The following is a 21,622-nucleotide window of genomic DNA, read 5'->3' on the forward strand; positions in this document are numbered from 1 at the left end:
AGTCCCTGCTCTCCTCTCTGTCTCTCCCCTCCCCCATCACCCGAGGCCCAGCCACGTGCTGTGTCTGGCAGCTCGAGGCAGAGCCTCAATGTATCCTGAATAAACCTCTTCCCCCAAGAGCAACCAAAGAGATCTCGCTTGAATTTGTCCGTGGAATACAAATACACGTCGTTACAATCTACTATTAAAAAAAGAAGACCTTTGTGAATCCTCTATTTCTATAGTCAGGCTTCTGCTATTGTTTTATGGTTTTCAGAATTCTACTCAATAAAATACACTGGAGCTTTAAAGAAAGTAGTGAAGTACGTGGACACTAAACTATCCCTTTTGATTATTATATCTGGGCAATCATTCTGTCTCAATGCTTTCCATAGACTCTTGTAACTCTGTAACCCATGAGAACTGCATCTGAATGAGTATCAACAGGGAGGGACACAAGACAAAGTATCACAATATTTTGCAATTATTCTCTTTAAAACATATTTGTCTAGAGTCTGATCCATAGTACTATTTTATTTCTCATTAATTTGACTCCTCAAAATCTTCCCGGGATGGATTTCTTAAAAGCACACTTAAAATCCAAATGTATGGGGTTAACCAGTTCTCTTGTATCTTCTAACAGTGTTCAAAACCTTCTTTCCAATATTTTCATATACTGAAATCCATGTTTAGTGGATACTGAGAATTATTACCTCAGAAAAGGACTTTTGTTATGAAATAAGGCTCTATATTCTGCAATTTAGATTCTCAGCAGGTTTTTAGCAAATTGGCTGCTTTATAATTGAGTTATATTAGATGAGCCCTGGAAAAATACTAGCAATTCTCTCTTAAACTTTTCAATTTTTCAAAGTATAACATTAGTCCATCATCTTACCTCTTCTTCCTCAACCTCAATTTTTACTGGAAAAATTAATTTTCAAACTAATATAATGTGATAAAGATAACTGTAGCTTCTCCTAACATATATATCCTCTCTATTTGGATCCTTTTCTTCATTACAATCTCACTGATGCCAAGATTATTTTTTGCCTTTTCTTTTATATACTTTTCATATAATTTTTATATATCTTAAGTATTCTTAGCATGCATACTTATAATTCCTTAAGTCTGATAACTTAGCATAGCCCTAGTATTTTGTTAGGCCAAGAGACCAAAAATCCTAAAGGCCTCACAGCTGGAGGCTGGAAAACCCAATGCTGTCTTGGGAAACCAAGGTCCTCTCTCAAACATATCCTGAAAACTAGAGTTTTGGCCCATCCAGGGGATAAGTTCATGAATGGGGGAATGTCACCCCATTCATCCAGGCCTCCCACTGGGGCATCTTTGTTAGATATGCTAACTTGTAAAGTCTGTAAAACTGTATACACGATTTATCCTGTGTGTGCATCATGGCACATTCCACCTTGATGCAGTGGTGCACCATAAATCTCATTAAATATCAAGGTACAATCCCTTATCTCTTATCCGTGTCTGGCTCTCAGTTTTCTAAAACCAGGAAAAGGCATCACCAGAAATTGAATTATTCTGTTAATGGCTATTTAATTCTGAACGATTCACTTTTCCTCTAAGCCTCAGGAAGAAAGCTGGAGTGCACTTAAATAATTTTCATTCACAATTTTGAATCTGCTCACTTTATAGCATATCTGGTATTAAGCATTTCTCTGTTGAAATGTCCTGTAACATACTGCACCTGGCATGACAGACTCAATAAAATTTTCCTTCATGTACTGTATGAAGTTAATATTATGTTTGCATATTGCACAGAAATTAGAGATATCACTACTGCATACATAAAGTAAGCACTTTCAAAATATAATCTGATTGTATTTTCCGTGAGTTCAATTATCTCCTTTCTCTTCATCTCTCTACTGTTCTGTTTGCTTCACCATCTGGCTCTTGATATCCCTCCCTTTTATATCTTTGCTTTGTTTTCATTCTTTAAATTAATACTTTTTCTTTTTTTGCTGTGCTGCTCTTCTGTTTTGCCATTTTTTGCCTCCTACTTCTTTCTCTCTCTTAGTTTTTTGTTTGTTTGTTTGTTTTGTTTTGTTTTGTTTTGTTGCGTTTTTTTCCCTTCTTTTTCTGCATGAAGAAAAATAAAAGCCACATGATTTGTCAGATAGTAGATAAAAAATGTTTGGGAATGTTGTAGAATCCTATCATGGGAACAGTTACTTCCATCAGATCAGAGTAAGTGCTTCTGGTATGTTACAAATGCAATAGACATAATCCGGGTGGTGGGGTGGGGGAAGCACCATGCTGCCACTTTTTTAAACATATGAAAACTAGTGCACAGAAGACAAGTTAATATTTTAAGTAGAAAAACAATCAACAGGGGCTTCTTCATCACCTACAATTTACATCTTATGGACAAGTTGCAAAGTCCCTTTTTTCACATCCTCCAGAATTATCTAAAAACTTTAATAGACTTGGAGAATTTCCTGGATGGTCGATTGCCTATACTGTACCATTTAGTTGAATTTTATTAGTTAAATGCAGGAATACTAAACATAAAATATCTCCTGAATTGCCTAGACATCTGAAAAAACCAGAAAACAGAAGTTTAGTGTAAAAGTGTTCACAAGTGGATATGGTTTGTTGCTATACACTTTCTGTTTTGTTTGAATTAACTGCGTATTCCCTTAACCACACCTGTCTGGGACCTACAATTCAGACATCCCTGAGTTTAATCCTCCTGGGGAACTCAAATTGCTTGTTATGTTCTCAGCTTAAAATTTAATTTTAGAAAAAATGTGACAAACAAAAATGTGGTGGCAGACAGCTTTTAAATAACAGACCTCTTATTCAAGAAGTTGTTCAGGGAGGCAAATCATGACTCTACTGGCAGATTAGCAACTCGAGAAAGTACTTAAACTCTGGTACAAGTTACTATTTCTTAATACAGTGAGCATCCCTACTTCTCTATTTGGTGATTTTCCTCCTGAAATATACCCAGGCTAAGGAAAAGGAGCCTGAGCATTTATGAGCTATCTTTGGTTGGCTCTTGTGTGTGTGAATCATAGAAACACAATATGGTTTGGGTTGAAAGGGACCTTTAAGATCACCTAGTTCCAAAACCTCAGAAATGAGCATGGACACCTCCTTCCTATAGATCAGGTTGCTCAAAGCTCCATCCAATCTGGCCTTGAACAACACCTCCAGGGATGCAGCATCCATGTCTTCTCTCGGCAACCTGTGCCAGTGCCTCACCATACTCATAGTAAAGAATGTCTTTCTAATATTTATTTGAAACCTGCTCTTTCATCTTGAAGCTTTTCCTCCTTGTCCTGTCATTACAGTTCCTGATGACGAGTCTCTCTATGGCCTCCCTGCAGCCCCCTTCAGATACTGGAAGGTAACTATGAGGTCTCCACAAAACCTTCTCTTCTCCAGGGTGAACAGAGTCAACTTTCTCAGCCTGACCTTGTTAGTGACGTGTGCCAGTCCCTCTGCTGGACTTACTCCAACAGTTCCATGTCCTTCGTACGCTGGGGAACCACAACTCTATGCAGCACTCTAGGTGACATCTCATCAGAGCAGAGTAGAGGGGCAGAATCCCCTCCCTAGCCCTGCTGGCCATGCTGCTTTTCATGCAGCCAGGACACAACTGACTTTCAGGGTGAGCACATACTGCTGGCTCAGGTTGAGTTTTTTGTCAACCAATGCCCACAAATCCTTGGGTTGGACAAGATGATCTCCAGAGTTCTCTCTCAACTGAAACCACACTGCTGTTCTGTGATCCTCTGGGGCACAGTTATAACTAGAAGTCAGATTTCCCTTTCTCCAGGCAAATACCCAAATAACCACACACTGTTGTGAAAAAACATGGGCAGTAGCATTACCTCACCACTATTTATGGAGCAAAGGGAGAAACCAATATTTATTCCCGGACTGGTTTTCACATACTTAGTCTCTGAGGTATCTACCTCTACCTATTTTCAGGTCCAGGTATTTTCTGAACATGATGTAGTTTACACTACTAGTAATCCTCAAGGAATCTCACTGCTGAGTTTCTCCTTGAATCTATGAGAGCCCTTCTGCATTCACAAGGACCTTCACTAATAATCTTTTGTAAGTAGTTCTTACCTGTGATGCAAAAGAAAATGGAAATGAAAATCAATACTGTTCAAGAGTGAGAAACATTCAAAATAATTTTAAGTTAAAAAATAAATACTGGATAAGTCTAGAGTTTCATGCGCTGGAGACTCAAAAATTTCAATGCCTGGATCTTCAGAATACCTTATATACAGAATAAGTTTTTTCTTAAGAATAAGTTTATTTTCTCACTTTTATACCTTAATGCTGCAATGTATGTAGTGATATATTATGAATTCTACAATAAAATAAAAATTTGTAGGGCATTTTTTTAAGGCGCTAGTGTTACAAATTCTCAACAGCACAAAATAAATTTTATTCTGTTATCCGTGACAGTAAAAACTAATTTTTACAACAAAATCTCATAAATACTCCTTTCTTTTTTCAATTTCCACAACAAAAGAGTTACCATCAGTAGTTAAAAATGCAAAAATGACTAAATATATTCAATCCTAACAGCAAAAATCATAGTAAAGATTATTATTACTATTCATCTACAACGCAAAAATCTGGTAGTAACTTCTCTATTTGGATATTTGGTACCAAATAACCCCTGTAACAATGACTCCAGTATCTCTGTATTATTTTAAAATCTTTATATTTACCCACGCACTGGAATATTCATATTCCTTGCAGATTTAGTGACTTCTTCAAACCTTTCTATGCTTTCTTCAATTGAACAATTAATATTCATTTTGCTAAAAGATTCAGATGCTGCGCCAAATACTGAGACTTCTGTAGCTCCTGCTGCAATCTAAAAAACACATTTTAAGAAAACAGAACTATAACACTATATTAAAGGATTAGATTGAGCATTTAATTCTGTACAACAGTCTAAAATTTGGAAGTACCTTAAGTATATCATCCATATCTAAAATCTAATTTTAATTACAATTTTTTTAAGCTATAGCATACAGATGGATTGAATCATATATTGAGATCATTCACTATTGCATATTTTCTGCCTCTTCTTAGCAATTAAACATTTTTTTAAAGTGATGACTGATAAAAGTAATAAGATGTAGGAATTCACATGAACCAGCTATACAAAAAACAATTGTTAATACTTGTATATATCTTTTCAGAAAACTAAAAGATCATACAATAACTATCACACTGTTTGTTCCTCCTGAATCCTAGAAGTCATTCTCATGCTTAGGAAAGCTCTCTGTGTGCATATGCCTAGAGCAGCAACAATAACCAACAGGGATTTCTTTGTTAGAGCCAGCTCTAGAATCTCGGGCCCCATTGGTGTTGGTCTCACAGTCAATAAGGGTAATATGGAAAATGTGTACATCAGAGTCTGCTGAGAGAAGTTTTAGCAAACACCATATTTTGAGCAAATACCTCAAAATGTGTAAATGTGGTGACTTCACTGAAGGGGCAACTAGCCTGAGCTTGTATTCAGTACCTCAGTAAATCAACTAACATGAGGCAAACTAGAAGTCAGCTAGAAGCCAAACTAGAACTGAAAGCCAACTGGTAGGAGAAGAAAACATTTTAGCTTAAAAGTTAGAATTGTTAAGTAACACTCACTCTCCAGTCAGAATAATACTCTTGTTCAGTGAAAAAGTATGGAGCTTTTGCCTTTACTCCCTGCCACTGCAGGATAATGTCTAAAATTCAGCAACCCATACAGGGACAAATATTCTTTCAAACAGAGGGAAAAAATATATCAGCAAGGAGTAATGCAGGAATCATCTACAACTATTTTTTCACTGTTTTCCCCTCATTATATCACTAAATACAGTATAGAAATAAAACAGCATGAATTAAACTCATACAAGCTACCACTGAGACAAAGTTGCAGCATTATAATCTGACTGCTGATAGTTAAGTCAACTATGCACAGGATTCTGTTTTAACAGATATTTTAGTATAGGAAGTGAACGGTAGACTAGACCACAAATGTCCACCAAGCAGTACGCTTTCCAAATACAGCCTGTCCTACATCAGGACAAAGGCAGAAAATTTTCAAAAAAAAAAAGAAGTATAAAGATTAGACTAACTATGTGTATATTTTAAGACTGAACTGCTCCATTTTTCACTCTTTTACACACTTCAAGTCTATAATTTTGACTATTTTGGAAGAACTGAAATAATTTAAACTTTCAAACCAAACCAAAATGAAATCCAGAATTGCTATAAAGCTTTTTTCATTTAAATGAATCTTTCCTCATCCTTCTTCACTGTTTTCCACCAAGACTCTCTTCAGAAACTTTTCTAGAACCAGCAAGTCAAAGAGAAAGAACTGTCTTGCCCCTTATATAGAAGCATCATTTAAAGGAACTTACAAAGTTACTGGTCAATGCCTCTATTAAAATATGACTTTAACATCACTCTGTGAATTCCCTATTTTTCATAAAGAAAATTCGGAGCTTTCAGTGACAAAAACAATAGCTTATTTCTGACATTAAATAGCTAGATTCTGGTACTGAACTGAAAGTGTCTGAAACACAAAAGCGGTAAATGTGGACAACACCTATGAAAGCACTTACAGCAGAATGAAAACCTTGAAGATTAGGTGTGAGAACAGGATACTGGACTCCAGGATGCCGCTCAATGCCCCTCATTACTTCTTTGTGATCTGCCATCTAAAATAGATAAATAATTTGTATTGATCAGCAGTTATCTTCTGATTTTATATAGCTAATAGAAATTGACTTAGACTGTGTTTTTGACTTCATTAATTTTACAGCTCATACAAAAAGTCTAACAACAAGGGGGTTAAACTAATTTTGTATAAATACTCTTTTTTAATTTCTTAACTGTTGATTATTTGTGTTGTAATCTTTTTAGGTCTATGTGAATATAGAACCGGAGTTGAGACTTTGACAGTGTTCCTTTGCGTGTATCTGTAAAAATATAATTTGCATCATAAATTGACAGACTTATGATCATGATGCTCATGAAGTGTTATGACAACTTTAACTTTGCTTCACTGGACTTAATTGGTGGAATTAACAGAATAATTGAGATTTAAGAAACACAGAAATCTTGAAAACTTCAGCACTCTAATAAACATGAGTTCACAATGTTAAGCATAACTGAACTTGAATTATGAGACACTGTAATCAGAACATTTCAAGACTAAACACCTCTATTCTTAAAGAGACAGCAAAATCCAGATGTCCAAATAGTGCAATGTTTCAATATATTTAGAAGTTTCTTTCTAAAGAAAATACTTCTTTATTATAGCAAAGATCAGAGTACTTGTTTTCCTTAGTCCCCCCTCACAAATAAAAATCTGCCTTTTTAAGATACTCTTATATTTTTACTCATACATTTAAGATTAAATATACTCCCTGTACTGATGAAGAAGATGAATGAAACACTTATTCACTTAATAAAATGCAGATTCTTTAGAGAAGCACATTTTACTAAAATAAGTGGGTTGAAAACAAATATTTTTCAATGGTGTGTACACCTGAAAACAATACAAAATAAAACATACCCCTCTTATTTAATGTCTTAAAGATTTTGAGTTCTAAAAACAGAATAGTGACCTTTAAATGCTTTTTAAATGAGTTCTCATAAAAGCAAATCTCGCAAGCAAACACTATTAAGTTGGATTTCTTTTTCTTTCCACACTGGTGAAAAGTATTTTGACAAGTACCATGTAAAAAGATATATGAACTACAGAGCTTTCATTACTCCTTACTTTCAGCAGATGCCTTCCTGATAGACATGCAGCGTCACAATTCTAAATACATGGTATTAAATTATACCACACTATGAACTGAGAATACTGCTTGTAACCTGGAATCTTCCTGTCACCAGCTTCCTTCTATGAAAATGAATAGATTAAAGATATCAAAGAAAACTATGTATTCCTTTTCAAATATAAGCCTAATATGTATCTATAAGGAAGTGGATATATGGTACAAAAGGTGTTCTATAGCCAGACACAACAAATTTCTTATCAGGAAATAAGTGATAAAACAAAACTTTTTGTATTTGCTCCTATGTGAAGTAAATTGGTCTGATAACCTCACAAATAAACCTCTGTTAACACCTTAGTTATTTAAGAACAATTTCTCATTCCTTAATTTAATAAAAGTAGTAGCTACATTTTTCAGGGCAAAAAAGAATGTCTGAAACCAAATGATAAATTAAATGGCAAATTCTGGAACTAAATTTATTCTCCATAATTATAGCCTATCTTAAAATATACTGGAAAACCAAAATGACCAGTATAAACTTGCCAGATCTAAATAATATTATAAATATTAGATCTGTCCCATTTCTATTTTTCCTGTAAGTAAAATCCCATCTTTGCACATATTACATGTTATATAATATTTTAAATTGTAATAAAATATTTCTTTTCCCAATTTCTTTAAAAATAAGTTTCCTAATAGTAGATATTTATAATTTTTGGCTGTTTATGTTATAGGTGTGGGATCCTGTTTTATATGGCACCTTGCTACTGTGGAACTTTTTCTTTTAGATTTTTCAGTAAAAAAATATCTTTTCCAAAAACAACAGTGATGGGAAACCATAAAAAATTTAAAATACTAAAACAGAAATAAGTGAATGAGTGATCTAAACAACTGTAAATTCTATTCCCATGACCCAGGAATAAAAGAAAGAGCAAAGGAAAGACAAAGTCAAGACTGCACTCTCTGTCAAAGCAACACAATCTTATCTTTTAAATAAAAAACCCATTTAAAAACTAATTAAGCCATTAAAACAAAGTATTCAGTGAATGAATTTGAGATAAGAAGGGATTGCTCATTTTTTTCTAAATTGACAAACCTGTACTAAATTTGGTACTCGCAATGGCCCACAGGAAAAGGAAATAATTAAAGAAAGGAAGAAATACACCTTTGCTTTAGGCATTTTCTTCTAACATCTGAAAAACTACATTATTATCTGTTGCAGTAACTGACAAAGTGTGATGGCACTTAGACAAACTTAACCTATTCCCTTTTAGCAGAAAGAGATCATTGCCCCTGCATTGATCCCAAAGAAGTTCTGCATTGTCACTCTTCAGCTTTCCTATTACCCTTCTTCTAGGTTCTTCCCCGGTGACTCTGAGAACAGTGAAATAAAGCAAAGGAGTCCCTCAGAGTGCTGTACAATTTGCTGTGCTAACTCTTGAATAAGCATGGATGTACTATGTTTTTCTCAGAGAAAAACCTAGAATACAGTCCAAGCCCAGGATGTATTCTCAGTTTAAAATGGACAAACTTTATCTACATTTTGTCAGATGTGCAACACGCAATAGACATTGTTAAAACAGAAGTTATTTTCTCAAATTCATTAACTTCTTGTTTTAATTTGTAAATAACTTTTATCCTCCTTGTCAAATATAGAGTATTTAAATGCTTCTGTGCAAACAAGGGTGTAATTTCTTGAAAAATAGCTTAAATTATATAGACAAGTACTGACTTATTTCCATATTTGCAGGAACTAATTAATTTGCACAAACAGGTGCTAAATAGTAAATTTCAGGACTAAGCCTGAATTTGCAGTGTTAAATCTCAAATGGAAATATGGCACTCTAATGCCAATGCAGCTTTCCTGCCAGTTCCAGAAAGGCTAGGTTTCTGCTGAATTCTACCAAATGCAAAAACTAATTCTGGAAAAATAATTAGCAAATTTTTATGAGTCATCAAAATTCAAGTTTTTGATAGAGTGTTACTCCAAAATAAGTAATGTGCCTAACTACTACTACATATACAGAAGTCCCAAATTTAGATCTTCCAAACACATTTGCAAATGTGGAAAATTACATTTCATTTAGAGAAAAAGAAAATAATGTATACTACTTTTCTTTTCTACTAGTTTTAGTAGAGTAGAAAAGAAGTAGGAACAACATTAAATCATATTAATGATGTGTCATCATCCCAAATCTTTAGTCACAACTGAATGTTACATAAATAAATTAAATGGCACTTTAATTGAAATAGCTGTGAATAGAGCTGATTTTACGTACCTGAGGCACCCATTTGGATGAAACAAAACTGGTCACTTCTATTGCAGGCAGGCCTGTTTTGGAAAGCTGGTTGATTAACTCAATTTTTATATCAGTTGGGACTATTACCTAGAGATATGAAGACATACTTTAGCAAAGTATTTCATACATAAGAAACTTTCTAAAGTGAAACGTTTCCTGTATATAAGCAATAATTTTTATGAAATAATGAACTACACTTACACATTTTACCATAACTCTGTTTCCTGACAGTAGGAAGCATAAGGAAGGTATAAGGAAGGTACTAGGCAGTATACATGATCTTACTCCATTTTCTGTCCATCACAAAAGGAAGCACTTCTGTGTAACTCGTTATAGATCTGGCTTCATTATTTGTTATTAACCAAACACCAAACTAGCAAGAACTGACAAAGGAAATACTAACAGTGTGACCAGTGAAACATGGGAGGAAAAAAGCTCCACAGCTGCAGTAGAGTAACTCTATTCTGTTGATACCATGAACATCTCTGGTATCAGCAATGATGATATATGTGAGCTTATCCTCCTGTTGGTGGAAATAGATGACTGTTTCTATATGTGTGCCCTATAGTCTCTTTCAATCTTCTTCCTGCTTCCCTACCACCCTTCAGGCAAATAATGCTATCAAAAGAGTAGTATTTTTTTCCTGTGTCTCTTTAGCAGGAAGCATGATAGAACCTATTTTACTATGCCTTCTACATTAACACTTGAAGTAGAAACACAAAAGATAGCCAGTGTTTCATAGTGTTTACCAATTGTGTTATGATAGAATTTTACTGACTGACAAGACAAATTCCAGTAAAATGAAATGCTGAGTAACAGAAAGGTTAGTTAGCAAAGTATAAAAATATGTTATCTAAAAACTGAGTAAATAGGAATACACTTTCATTCTAATATAAAGGTAAGTAATCAATATGAAAATAGATATATTTTATAGTACAAAATGAAAGAAACATAATTATCAGGATCTACATGTTCTGCACAATGAAAATAACACTAACATGCATGTCAAAGCACACACACACACAAAAAAAGAGAAAAGTTACCTTCTCATTTTGTAATCCATCCCTTGGCCCAACTTCTACAATCTTTATGTACTCAGGCAGTCCAGATGCTTGAGGTTCCTGAAATAAAAATCAATACTGAAAAATAAAACAATTAAGGCCACCAAGATCAAACCGTACAGCTTGTACTTGTCCTTTCATATGATTCTGGGTATAAAGGCATATTGTCAACACTGGGTTTGCTCAGCACATTCAAAAATCTGTGAGAACATGTTCCACACCTTGACCTAAGGAATAAAAATTAAAAACATAAGTTAGTGAATGTTCCACTGCTCCTTTGAGGTCACAAAGGTTTATTAAAAATGTATATAGAACCATAAATGGACACTGAGTTTTACAGTGAGAAAGATTTCCATTTCAAAAATCTTTCCAATGAACAATCCAGTCCTCCAAACTTATAACTGAATGTTCTCAATTTAACTTAACAGGTACTTCTCTGTAAATGTTTGCAAGACCTGGCTATAAATCTGAAAAGAACATAGCAGTCAAGAAATGCTAAAGAGATTATTAATGAAAAATGAAAATTATTTCTCTGACTGAAGATGAAGGTTTTCAAAAAGGATTTAAAAGTAAACAAAGAAAGCCTCCAGTAGATAAGGAGCATTTTTCAAGTGTAAGAGCAGCTATGGAAAGGCAGGAAGCTGACAGGGACAGGAGGGAAGGAAGGCAGCAGTAAGGTCAAAGGGCTAAGGAGAGCATGGGGAGCTAGAGGGGGAGGAAGGAGAAATGAGAACAGGAAAGCAGGTGAAGGGAAATGAAACTTCATTTTTTATTATTTAGCTGCTCTGTGATTGAATCAAGTTGCCATGTGTGACAGTTATTATAAACTGGGCCTATAAGTCCTGAAACTGTTCAGAGTAGTTGGCTGGATTGAGCCCCAAAAAGCTGTGTGTCCTTAAAAACACACCCCATGGCTAATTTGGGCCATGCTGTCCATGCTCAGGAGTGGACAGGAGAGACACAGGCAGCTTTGCCAAGCTCTGGAAATACCCTGTATTCTGTATTGCACTGAGGACAGAAGCCAAACCAGTTCTCTATTCCAGTGTTTAAAGCCCGAGCTGGGATTACCAGGAGCTACCTGCAGGACAGCTGCTCCAACTGCCCCATAACCCATCAACTCTCCTGCGAGTTCACCACCACTAGAAGGGTGACACTGTCAGCACTGGGGCACAGCTCCTTTCCAAGGGAGTAACAGCTCCCCTAGACTGGAGACACTCCATAAATACAGCCACTAATCCCACAACATCCACAACCAAAGGAAAACCCCATATTTTATTCCTCCCTGACCAGTATCACCAGAGTTGTTTAAACCAAACAGCTGCTAATTTCTCCTCAGTAATGGAAAATGAGCATGCCTACGATCACCCTTGGTTTCTCCCTGCATTCTTGGTGCCTGTGGGCAGTTCTCTGCAGGACTTGCCAAAATACAATAAATATATTTCAGACCATTTACTGTGTATTTATCGGAGCCCAGTAAAAAGAATAGGAAACAGCTGTATAGTATCTATTTGATCACATGGAACATCTGGTAAGTTGAAACTCTGTCAGGCCCTGCTAAGCCCACACTCACTGACAGTATAAACCTACTTAAATGTGAAGGTAAAACCTTCACATCTGCTGCATATTGTTCCTCTTAAGTTATTTTCACAAATATGGCACTGCTTCAGCACTACAGGCATAAATCTGGGTTATTTCATGATTATCAGATCCTTCTTGTTGCAAGACAAATGCCACAGCTGTGCTATGAGTGAAGCTGTGACTGGAAAATAAAAAGAGGGCTAAAATAGATTATGTGAACTAAAGCATAATTTAGAGCATGAAAAATGTCTATAAAACTTTGAGAGCAAAAGTGTTTATTTTCTAGGCCAAATCTTGTAAATCCTATTTATTGCCTACTATGGCAAAATTTTGTGGAAATCAATAGCTGTACTTGTCTTTTCAGAACAGTTCACACAGCCACATCATGTGATGTCCACAGCCCTTGGAGTTCATAGGGGTCAACAGTTTGTGGGGGATATTGCAGAAAAGCATACAAGTATTGGTTTTTATTTTCTGTCTGTGATATTACAGATATACAATCTCTCTGAACCATAGTCCAAGCCTCTCAGCCCCTGATGCCCCTGATTTTCTCTATAGCCTTCCTGTTCACTAGTCAGACTCAATTTGAATTCACTGTTCATAGCGTGAGAACAACATTGAGAACTACATAGGAAATGACTCCCACACACTGAAAACTCAAGGCAGTACTATAAACAAATCTGTACACTCTTCAAGGTGATGAACTAACAGCTTAGAGTAAACCTCTTGGCTCTGAGTCCAGAGGAGTCTTGCTTTGCATTGTATTTCATCTAATCTTATTTCTGGCGCATTGATCGGTCCTATCTTCAATGTCACTCAGTTTCTCCTGTATGGCATCCAATGTTGTACTGAAAATGTCTCCTGTCTTTCTATTATCAGTAGCTATTACCACCTTGATGCTTTCTTGTGAAAACTTTTGGACTAATATCCTTACCTTATTTTAGTACAAACATGTATTATCTCAAAAAAAAAAAAATTAGATTAGTGCTATAGAAGAAAGATGTTCTAAGAAAACAGGGAGGAACTCCACCAGCAATGTCTTTCAGTCTAATAAATCTGCTTTCAACATTATCTCCTATTTCCTCCTCAGCCAGTTTCTTATTCATCTCGCACATTCTGTTCTGATCATCCATCTCCCTAGCATAACTAACGATTTCTCCTATGCTGCGTTACTAAAGCTCAGATAACAAGCAAGTCAAAGACAGGCAGAATACTTAGGTTCAGGTCCCTGTATACTATTTATATATTTTACAGTCCATTTCTGCTGGATAGAACACAGAAACAAATTGGAGACTATAAGAGTATGTGTACCATCTTCTGCTAAAATGACTCTAGCATTTTTCTATGCTGTGGCCCAAGTGGAATCCAAGGAGTAAAGGAATCTCATCTGTCCTGTGAATGAGTACTCAGTAACTAACTACTGGGACATTCTTCCAAGAGAGAAAGAAATATGTACTTGACAAAGCTGCTGGGAAGAAAAAAAATATTCCACTTTCTAGGAGGTTTTCTCATCACAGCACCACACTTGAAAGATATCTGGACATTACTTAAATAACATCAGAAGAAATCACTGGAGCCACGAGTCATATTCTGTGCCAGGCTCAATGGCATCTGCACTCACTAGTCAAACTTCAAGTGCACAGAACACACTGAAGTCTGTAAGAATTTAGGCAGAGTTTAAACACTTCTCTGTTTACTACCTGGATGGCATCAGCCCTCAACCAGGACTTGGGCTTCAAGAATTGAAGGACTCATTTCCCTAAACTCTGACTGGAGCATTTCAAATGTACACCACACCTTTGTGTAAAAGGAATGATTTTCTGATCCAACAAGAGCAACTTAGAGAATTTCAATGTCTTTAACTATGGCATTAAATTTCCTACAGATAATAATTAGAAAATAGAAATAAATAGAAAAATGCAAACCAGTTTCCATATTTTAAATGAATGAGAAATGGTAAACTTTGCAAAAATACACAAGTACCAATTTTAGTACCACTAAACATGTCAGGTACACAATTTTGTTTAAGAAAATATATTTACTAAATTGAACCATATGAACTATTTTTATGTAACAATATATGAAAAGTAATAATGGCAAATACTTAGGGGTGACTGCTTATTGAAATACAGGATCTCTGTTAAAAAGTAATGACCACCAAATTATCATGTTTTAAATATCAAAAAGGAAATAGCTGACATAAAAGACTAAGAGCCTGGAAAATTTGTTTTTCCATGTATAAAACCTTGCCAAGGGAGCACAAAAAGCATATAAAACCACCAAAAAAAAAAAAATTGCCTCCCTCAAAACAGAATGCAGCCAAAGAGTATTTTTAAAAGAAATAGAAAAAGAAAAACCAAGCCATTTAGTTTGAGACATTGAATGCCAAATTTTTGTACGGAAACATTTTCTCTCAACAATAAATTTCTGCAAATTTAGGTTTATTATAGAAAACCCTAGTAACTTTTAATTAAAGCAATAGAATCTTCCTACTGTAACAATAAATGTAAACAAATTAAATAAATGTGCTTTTTAAGCTCTGTCACTACTTCTCCTTAAGGTGCTGAGGTTCTTTCAGCCTTCTGATTTTTATTCCATGAAGGGCATTCATAAGAGCAGAAACAGCAATGGCAAATAGCATCCAGAGCTTCTCAAAGGTAACTGAAAAACACAAAAGTAAGAGAGAAGGATCTGGAGGTTCATGTCTTCTCAATCCTTCTCACCAAGCAAGACAAAGCTCTGCTTTCCTTTTCCACAAGGTGGTGGTCTGGCACAGAGGACAACTGAACAAAGGTAGGTCCATCTTGTACAAAGAATTACTCAGGAAAGCAGTTTTCAACAGGAATCAGCAGGGAGGTGGCATCATAACTCCATAATGTATACCTGCACTGGAAAAATGCCCAAAATCCAGGAGAAGGCTCTAAGATTAATAATATGATTGCTGGTAGGAGAACAAAGAAAACTGATCAATCTTCTGAACACATAGATGTCTCTAAACTTTACAAGCCACAGAGGAAATAAACAGGAAGAAATTAAAATCCTTGTTCACATAGTTCACACTACTAGAAGGCAGATATGAAACATATTAATTCCCAGCTGAACTAGAGAAAAAAATGGCGAAGATTCAAAAAACAGTGCGATGCACCTGAGGAATATCCCTCAGTAAAGATAAACTGAGTATTCATTGTAAAACTTCTGCTGTATGCTGCTGACATGACCACCGGGAGAAGAGCAGCCATGAATGGACCATCACTAGCAAAACCCCTCAACCCCTGAGAATCTTTCATCACATTAAGTTTTCTTATTACATCACTCCATATTCATGACCTGAATGTTAACACAGACATACCACAAACAAAGCAGTTACAACAGAGTACAAAATTCCATTGAAATACCAGATGCATTTCAATAAAAGCAATGTGCAAGATAACACTTAGGACTCTCCATATTGTTTCTGATTCTGACTGACTAAGAAAATGAAATGGCAAAACTGATCCTGGGCTATAAACTAGGATGTCATAGATGAAACAGTAGCCTGGCACTTAATGAGTAGAAATATTGGGGCTTCCTGCTTCAAAAAATAATTCAATGGACTGGAGATTTTCCATTGGAGGGCAAAATATAAAACCCAAGTAAATCATAACAGAATAAGATTAGTTAAGTGCAGAGTTAACTCACCGGGAATCAGCCAAAACATTGTCAAGGTCAGAAGGTTTGTTTGAGCTGAAAAAGTAGTGATTTACATATATCAGAAGATTGTTTGAACTGGGAGATAATTTACTGTAGGGATTTCAATGGTAAAGTAATAGATTCTAATATTTCTACTGTCATATGAATTAACTAATAAATTCCAATATAATCTGCTAGAATACTACTTATTGTTGCAGGGTTTTTTACAAAAAAAGTCATTCATATGAAAACATAATAAATATGATTTTAAACAAAAAGGAATCAAACTAAACTATGCTTTTGTTGATGGAGTGGCCAGTTGTTTGATCTAATCTTGTCTACAAAGAGAATTTTAATGGTAAAAGCAAAGGTGGTAAAGTACAAATAATATTAACTAATAAATAAAGAAAAAAACTTCTACTTTGATTTAGAAAATTATTCTGATGATCTGGCAAACCAAAAGGTAACAAATGACATTACTAAGGAATGTCCAAAAGACTGAAAAAAAACTGTTGCTGCGTTAAGAATACTATTCTTACACAAAAGAACAACATTCAAATCACACTCAATGACACTACTCATGGACATAGTTACAAATTTCAAAAAGCAAAATACCATCCATGTATCACTGTTCCTTTTGAAAATCCTTTACAATAGGTCTTCCAAAGCCACAGCAGACAAGGTAATCAGATCAACGTTAAGACACCTCAGCTAGCATCAGTCCAATGAAGAGCAATGAAGTCAATGACAATGAAGTCATTTCAGAGAATCTCTTTGGAGCAACTGGCATGATCTCTATTCTTCTGCCCAAACTACAGCTTAGAAGCAAATCAGACCAACTTAATTCTTGCCTCTTTGTTTTCCCATGACTCCTCTGTAAACAGACTATTCACATCAATTCAGACCTAGACCCATGGACCGACTTTGCAGTTTGACCTTGGGTCCCTCTCATCACTTTGGACCTGCCTGACGGGCACAGGGTTGCATGGCCGACTCTATTTACCACCACTGGACAAAAGCCTGACCATGACTCACTGGCCTATACTCCCAGCTGTAACTTGGGACTTCCCCTAACACCACAAACTCACCCAATGACCTGGACTTGTGCTTGAACCACTTCCAGGTCTACCCTCCAGGATACCACCTCTAGGGCTACCCTTCTCACCCCACTTGGCTCCTGTGGGACTGCCTGGTGACCTGCCTATTACTAGCCTCAGGTCCCTCCCTTAGGGAGCAGCTGGCCCTCTTTATCCCTGACAGAGAAATTTCTTATTCTCGAGTTCATTGTACTATCTAAACCTTGTTCCTTGATATCCAATCCAGAGATATACTCCTCGAGTATTTCTTTAACCCAAGTCACACAGGCTGGAATTAGAATGCAGCCTATTTCTTCCTTTCTTTGCCCCTTCCTACCTAAAACAAAAGTGTAGTAGTTGTTAATGCTTAGCACCCTAAGGATAAGCTTTGTTGATCGAGGCCAGGAATATCACACTTTTCAGATTAGAGTAGGAGCACTCATAAAATACATCTGAACATCAGTGTTTTGTGTGTTAACTCTCTCTGATTTATCTTCTTACCCACTAGAGGCTACAGCTATCAGATGCTATGACAGTAATCCCAAAGAATAATGTTTTATTCAAGCAACAAACAATGGTTTGACAAGAAAAAATACAACAAAATTCAACTAGTAGTAAAAGAGCTCTGTCTGATACACATACAGAATCATGTTTATAAAAGAGAAAACTTAAGCATAATATACACTTGTGCTAAATCACCTATCACACAGACAATTGCCACAGAGGTACTAAGTTTGCAAACCAGTTTCACAGCACAGTACTTCCCTGGTCTTAGCAAAATGCAATGAGATGTAGCAAAACAAGTAAGGAACTCCTTTCTAAAAGCAAGAAAATTTCTTTCAGACAAACACATAATAGCACATTTTATAGAGCTACAGAGTTCATAAATCAATATAATCTCTGTCTGCAGGAGTCTGAGAGAGGGAACAGGAGGAATTCCTCACTTCCCAGACTATTTTCCTTTATATTAGATCAGAAGAGATCAACTCTCACATACTTTGGGTGAAACACCTGCTGATTATTTTCTGTGACTTGTAGTTTACACTTTGCTTACAGTGAATGTACTTAATGGATGGGAAACCAGAACCTGCAGCTGCCTCTAGTACACAATTTACCTCATACAACCAATTGAAATGAACTCAGCTTGAACCATGAACACACATAAACTGAAAGTCTGGAACTGTCTGTTTTGTTTAATTCGGAGTGTAGTCATACATTTGAATACCGTTTGGAGGTGTCTACTTTCACTTTTATTTTAAAAGCATAAGAATATAACACAATAAAATATAAAAGAATAAAAATGTAATAATGATACATTTCTAAATGTATGAGAGAGTGAAGGTTGTTTTCTGTTGTAGTTTTCAGATAACATCGCAGACTAAACTCATGTTCCTTCTTAGGTTATTACTAATTTTCCCTTTCCATGAGGAAGTACAGAGTTAAGAAGTAGTAAACAAGCTTAAAGATTCTTCACTGGTTTTTAACCATGTTGTGGGTTTGGAATGCATTCTGAAACTACTACTTTTAGTCAAACAAATCACATGTGTTACCACACTGATCTTGCAACAGTATTCTGTATTTCTTTATGGCTTTCTCAGTTTCTTCATAAACTAGATTTTCTTCTTGATCTCTCCATTACACAAAATTTAACAGTGTTTCTTTCCAAACTGATGAGCTACACTGAACTACTACACCAGGCAAATGTTTTTCTGAGCAGCAGTATATAAAGCCATGAATTGTTAGCCCATATTCTTTAGCTTTAGTTCTGATTAAGTCCTGGCTTTGTAACTTTTCATATACTGCTTTAACCCCCAAAGCTGTACAAAGCATAGATATGGTGAAATGATAGCACACTACCTAACTGGTGGTGGTATCTCAGGGACACAGTAAAGGCTATGATGGACAGAAAATCAATAAAGCAGTATTTCCCACTTTATATAACAGTCATGAGCAAAATATATTCATATAAACATTCACAAAGAAACATATGCAAGTTTTACATAAAATAAAATTACTAGTAGTACTTCAAATAATATAAATAAATATGGAGAAATATAAGCATATCATGATCAAAATTTAAGATTTAATATTAATTTAGACATTTCATTGTTATTTTCATAACTCAATAGAAAAAAAGCCAGTAAAAGTATACTGGAAAATATCTATGAAGCAATTTTGATGTGAAGATAGTTACAGACCCCCAGAAGTTTTTCCCTTTAGTAAGCAAAGGGAAGAAATGAATTATATACATTGAATTATATACATTACACATTTTAAATTGATCATCAAAATCACGAGAGTCCATGCTGCATTCCAACTATGCAGCCAAGGATAACTTACTACATGTCAGGATAGAGTCACACAGACATCTCCCATGGTCACGGCTTAAAATTTACCTAATGCAAGCTCCAGTGGGTCAGAAAATTCCACAGGTATATGACAGGCTAACAAAACTGCTGTTCTGACAGCCCTTCAAAGAAGGAAATCTCAGGAGCTGGAGACTGAGTGTCTAACAGACATGTCCAATTCTCTGCTATGATGTTGGATGCTCTTTAAAAAAAAACAAGGCAGCAGCATTACAGGACAAACAGAAAGATAAAATCAAGCCCAAAGATTGTTCACTACCTTTGAAAACAAAAAAATACCTTCTTTAATATTCATGTCTATAATTTACAAAAATTCATAACCTGACAAAAAAAATGACAGACCACATTTGCCAAATAACTGTCTCCTGGATGAGACTGCTTTCTGAATTATCACTGACAACTTGACACCTTTTAAAAATCATTTGTTGCTGTATTCAACAAATTTAGAGTACATGGAATAGCAGAGATCTGAATACTCAAAGTACAGCCAACAGTTCATGCAACCTAAAAATGCACATAGGTGTGCTGTAGTCACAGGCAATTTTTGATAACTTGAAAAATAATGATCAAGGAACCTATTAGTAGTGTCAGCTGGTAGGAGAAGCATAGGCAACCACAGTTATACTTGTGTTACAATGAAATCAATAATAAATGGTACTGGAGACCTCTATTATTAATAGGAGGCCAACACAGCCAGCAAAAATTAAAAATGTATTTTCAGGACATGGTGTATACATTACCTTTTTCTATTTCCCTAAATGCTTCCCTTGGCTAACAAGCAGCATTTCTCCATTAACCAAGCTGATTTACAGCCAACTCACTTTCATCCATATCCCTATCTTGGTCAAAGCCTGGAAAAGCAATTATACTCTGCCATCTGGGCTGGATGAAAAGGATACAGAGAACGGAGATCAACAGCATACTGATGACACTGGAGCCAAAACCTCCCACACTTTCCTTTACTATTATTTATGGTAATAGTATTATGGTGTGTACGGTGTTTTACAGGCAAGACTAAAGACAGAATTCTAGAAGACAGAAAGAGTGCTGTTTTTCCACACACATTGAAAAAGCAGAGGCATGATCATCATTACAAATCCAACATGTGCAAGTAATTTGCTCTTTAAAATACTTTGGGATATCGGTGGGGGGGGAGGGGGGGGGCGCGGAAATGAATATACTGCCCATCCACCCTATCAGGTAAGTCTCTCTAAATAACTCATTGTCAATAAAAGTGACTTATGCATAGAGCTTTAAGAATTAAAATTAAAAGCTGAAGGTAAATCAACTATTCTCCATTACTATTGCAATCAACGTCATCTTCTGTGTCCAAAGGCTGGGCCTAAAAGATGAAGTAAATAATGAATTTAAGAACAGGTGGCCCACCACTGTTTTCCATAGCTCTGTTTCCAAAGATACTGATTAAAATGACAGTATTTTAAAGGCTATTTATTTCATCACTGTTGCCAAGTCATCCTTCAGAAGAATTTGAGATTTATGAAGTTCTTTAGTAAAATAACATCTGTAAAGTGTTACCATAATAATTTCCCAATAATGGTAAGGAAATTATAACTTTAACACGACGCCATTAATGATGTTTTTAAAATCTTCCGTTTTCACTATGAAATTAGTCAAATGTAGCATATTTAAAGAATATAATTTTCTTTGAATTTAGCTGAAAATAATTAAAGGCATTAAAAAATTTCTTGTATGAAATTTTAAAAATATATCATGGAATCCTGAAACCATTGAAGTGGACCAAGTAGAAGAAAATATACTGGTACTGGAGGAACTATAAAAAAGACAAAATCAAGT

General features: G+C 35.5%; 1 protein-coding gene across 3 annotated transcripts in view; it reads right to left on the reverse strand.

The window, feature by feature from the left end:
* HMGCLL1 (3-hydroxy-3-methylglutaryl-CoA lyase like 1) overlaps window positions 1-21,622 on the reverse strand; it is a 73,298-nt gene that overhangs the window by 45,245 nt on the left and 6,431 nt on the right. For 2 of the 3 annotated variants that reach the window (XM_030267362.4, XM_030267364.4), the window contains exons 2-5: window positions 11,101-11,178; window positions 10,037-10,144; window positions 6,594-6,689; window positions 4,701-4,849 (exon numbers count right to left, since the gene is read on the reverse strand). In XM_030267362.4, the coding sequence (XP_030123222.4) occupies window positions 4,701-4,849; window positions 6,594-6,689; window positions 10,037-10,144; window positions 11,101-11,178 (431 nt within the window). Of the gene's footprint in view, window positions 1-4,700; window positions 4,850-6,593; window positions 6,690-10,036; window positions 10,145-11,100; window positions 11,179-21,622 lie in introns of those variants that run through there. The other variant, XM_041715047.2, reaches the window with a different exon arrangement.

This window comes from Taeniopygia guttata, chromosome 3, assembly GCF_048771995.1.
Source record: "Taeniopygia guttata chromosome 3, bTaeGut7.mat, whole genome shotgun sequence".
In the NCBI taxonomy this organism is placed as follows: domain Eukaryota; kingdom Metazoa; phylum Chordata; class Aves; order Passeriformes; family Estrildidae; genus Taeniopygia; species Taeniopygia guttata.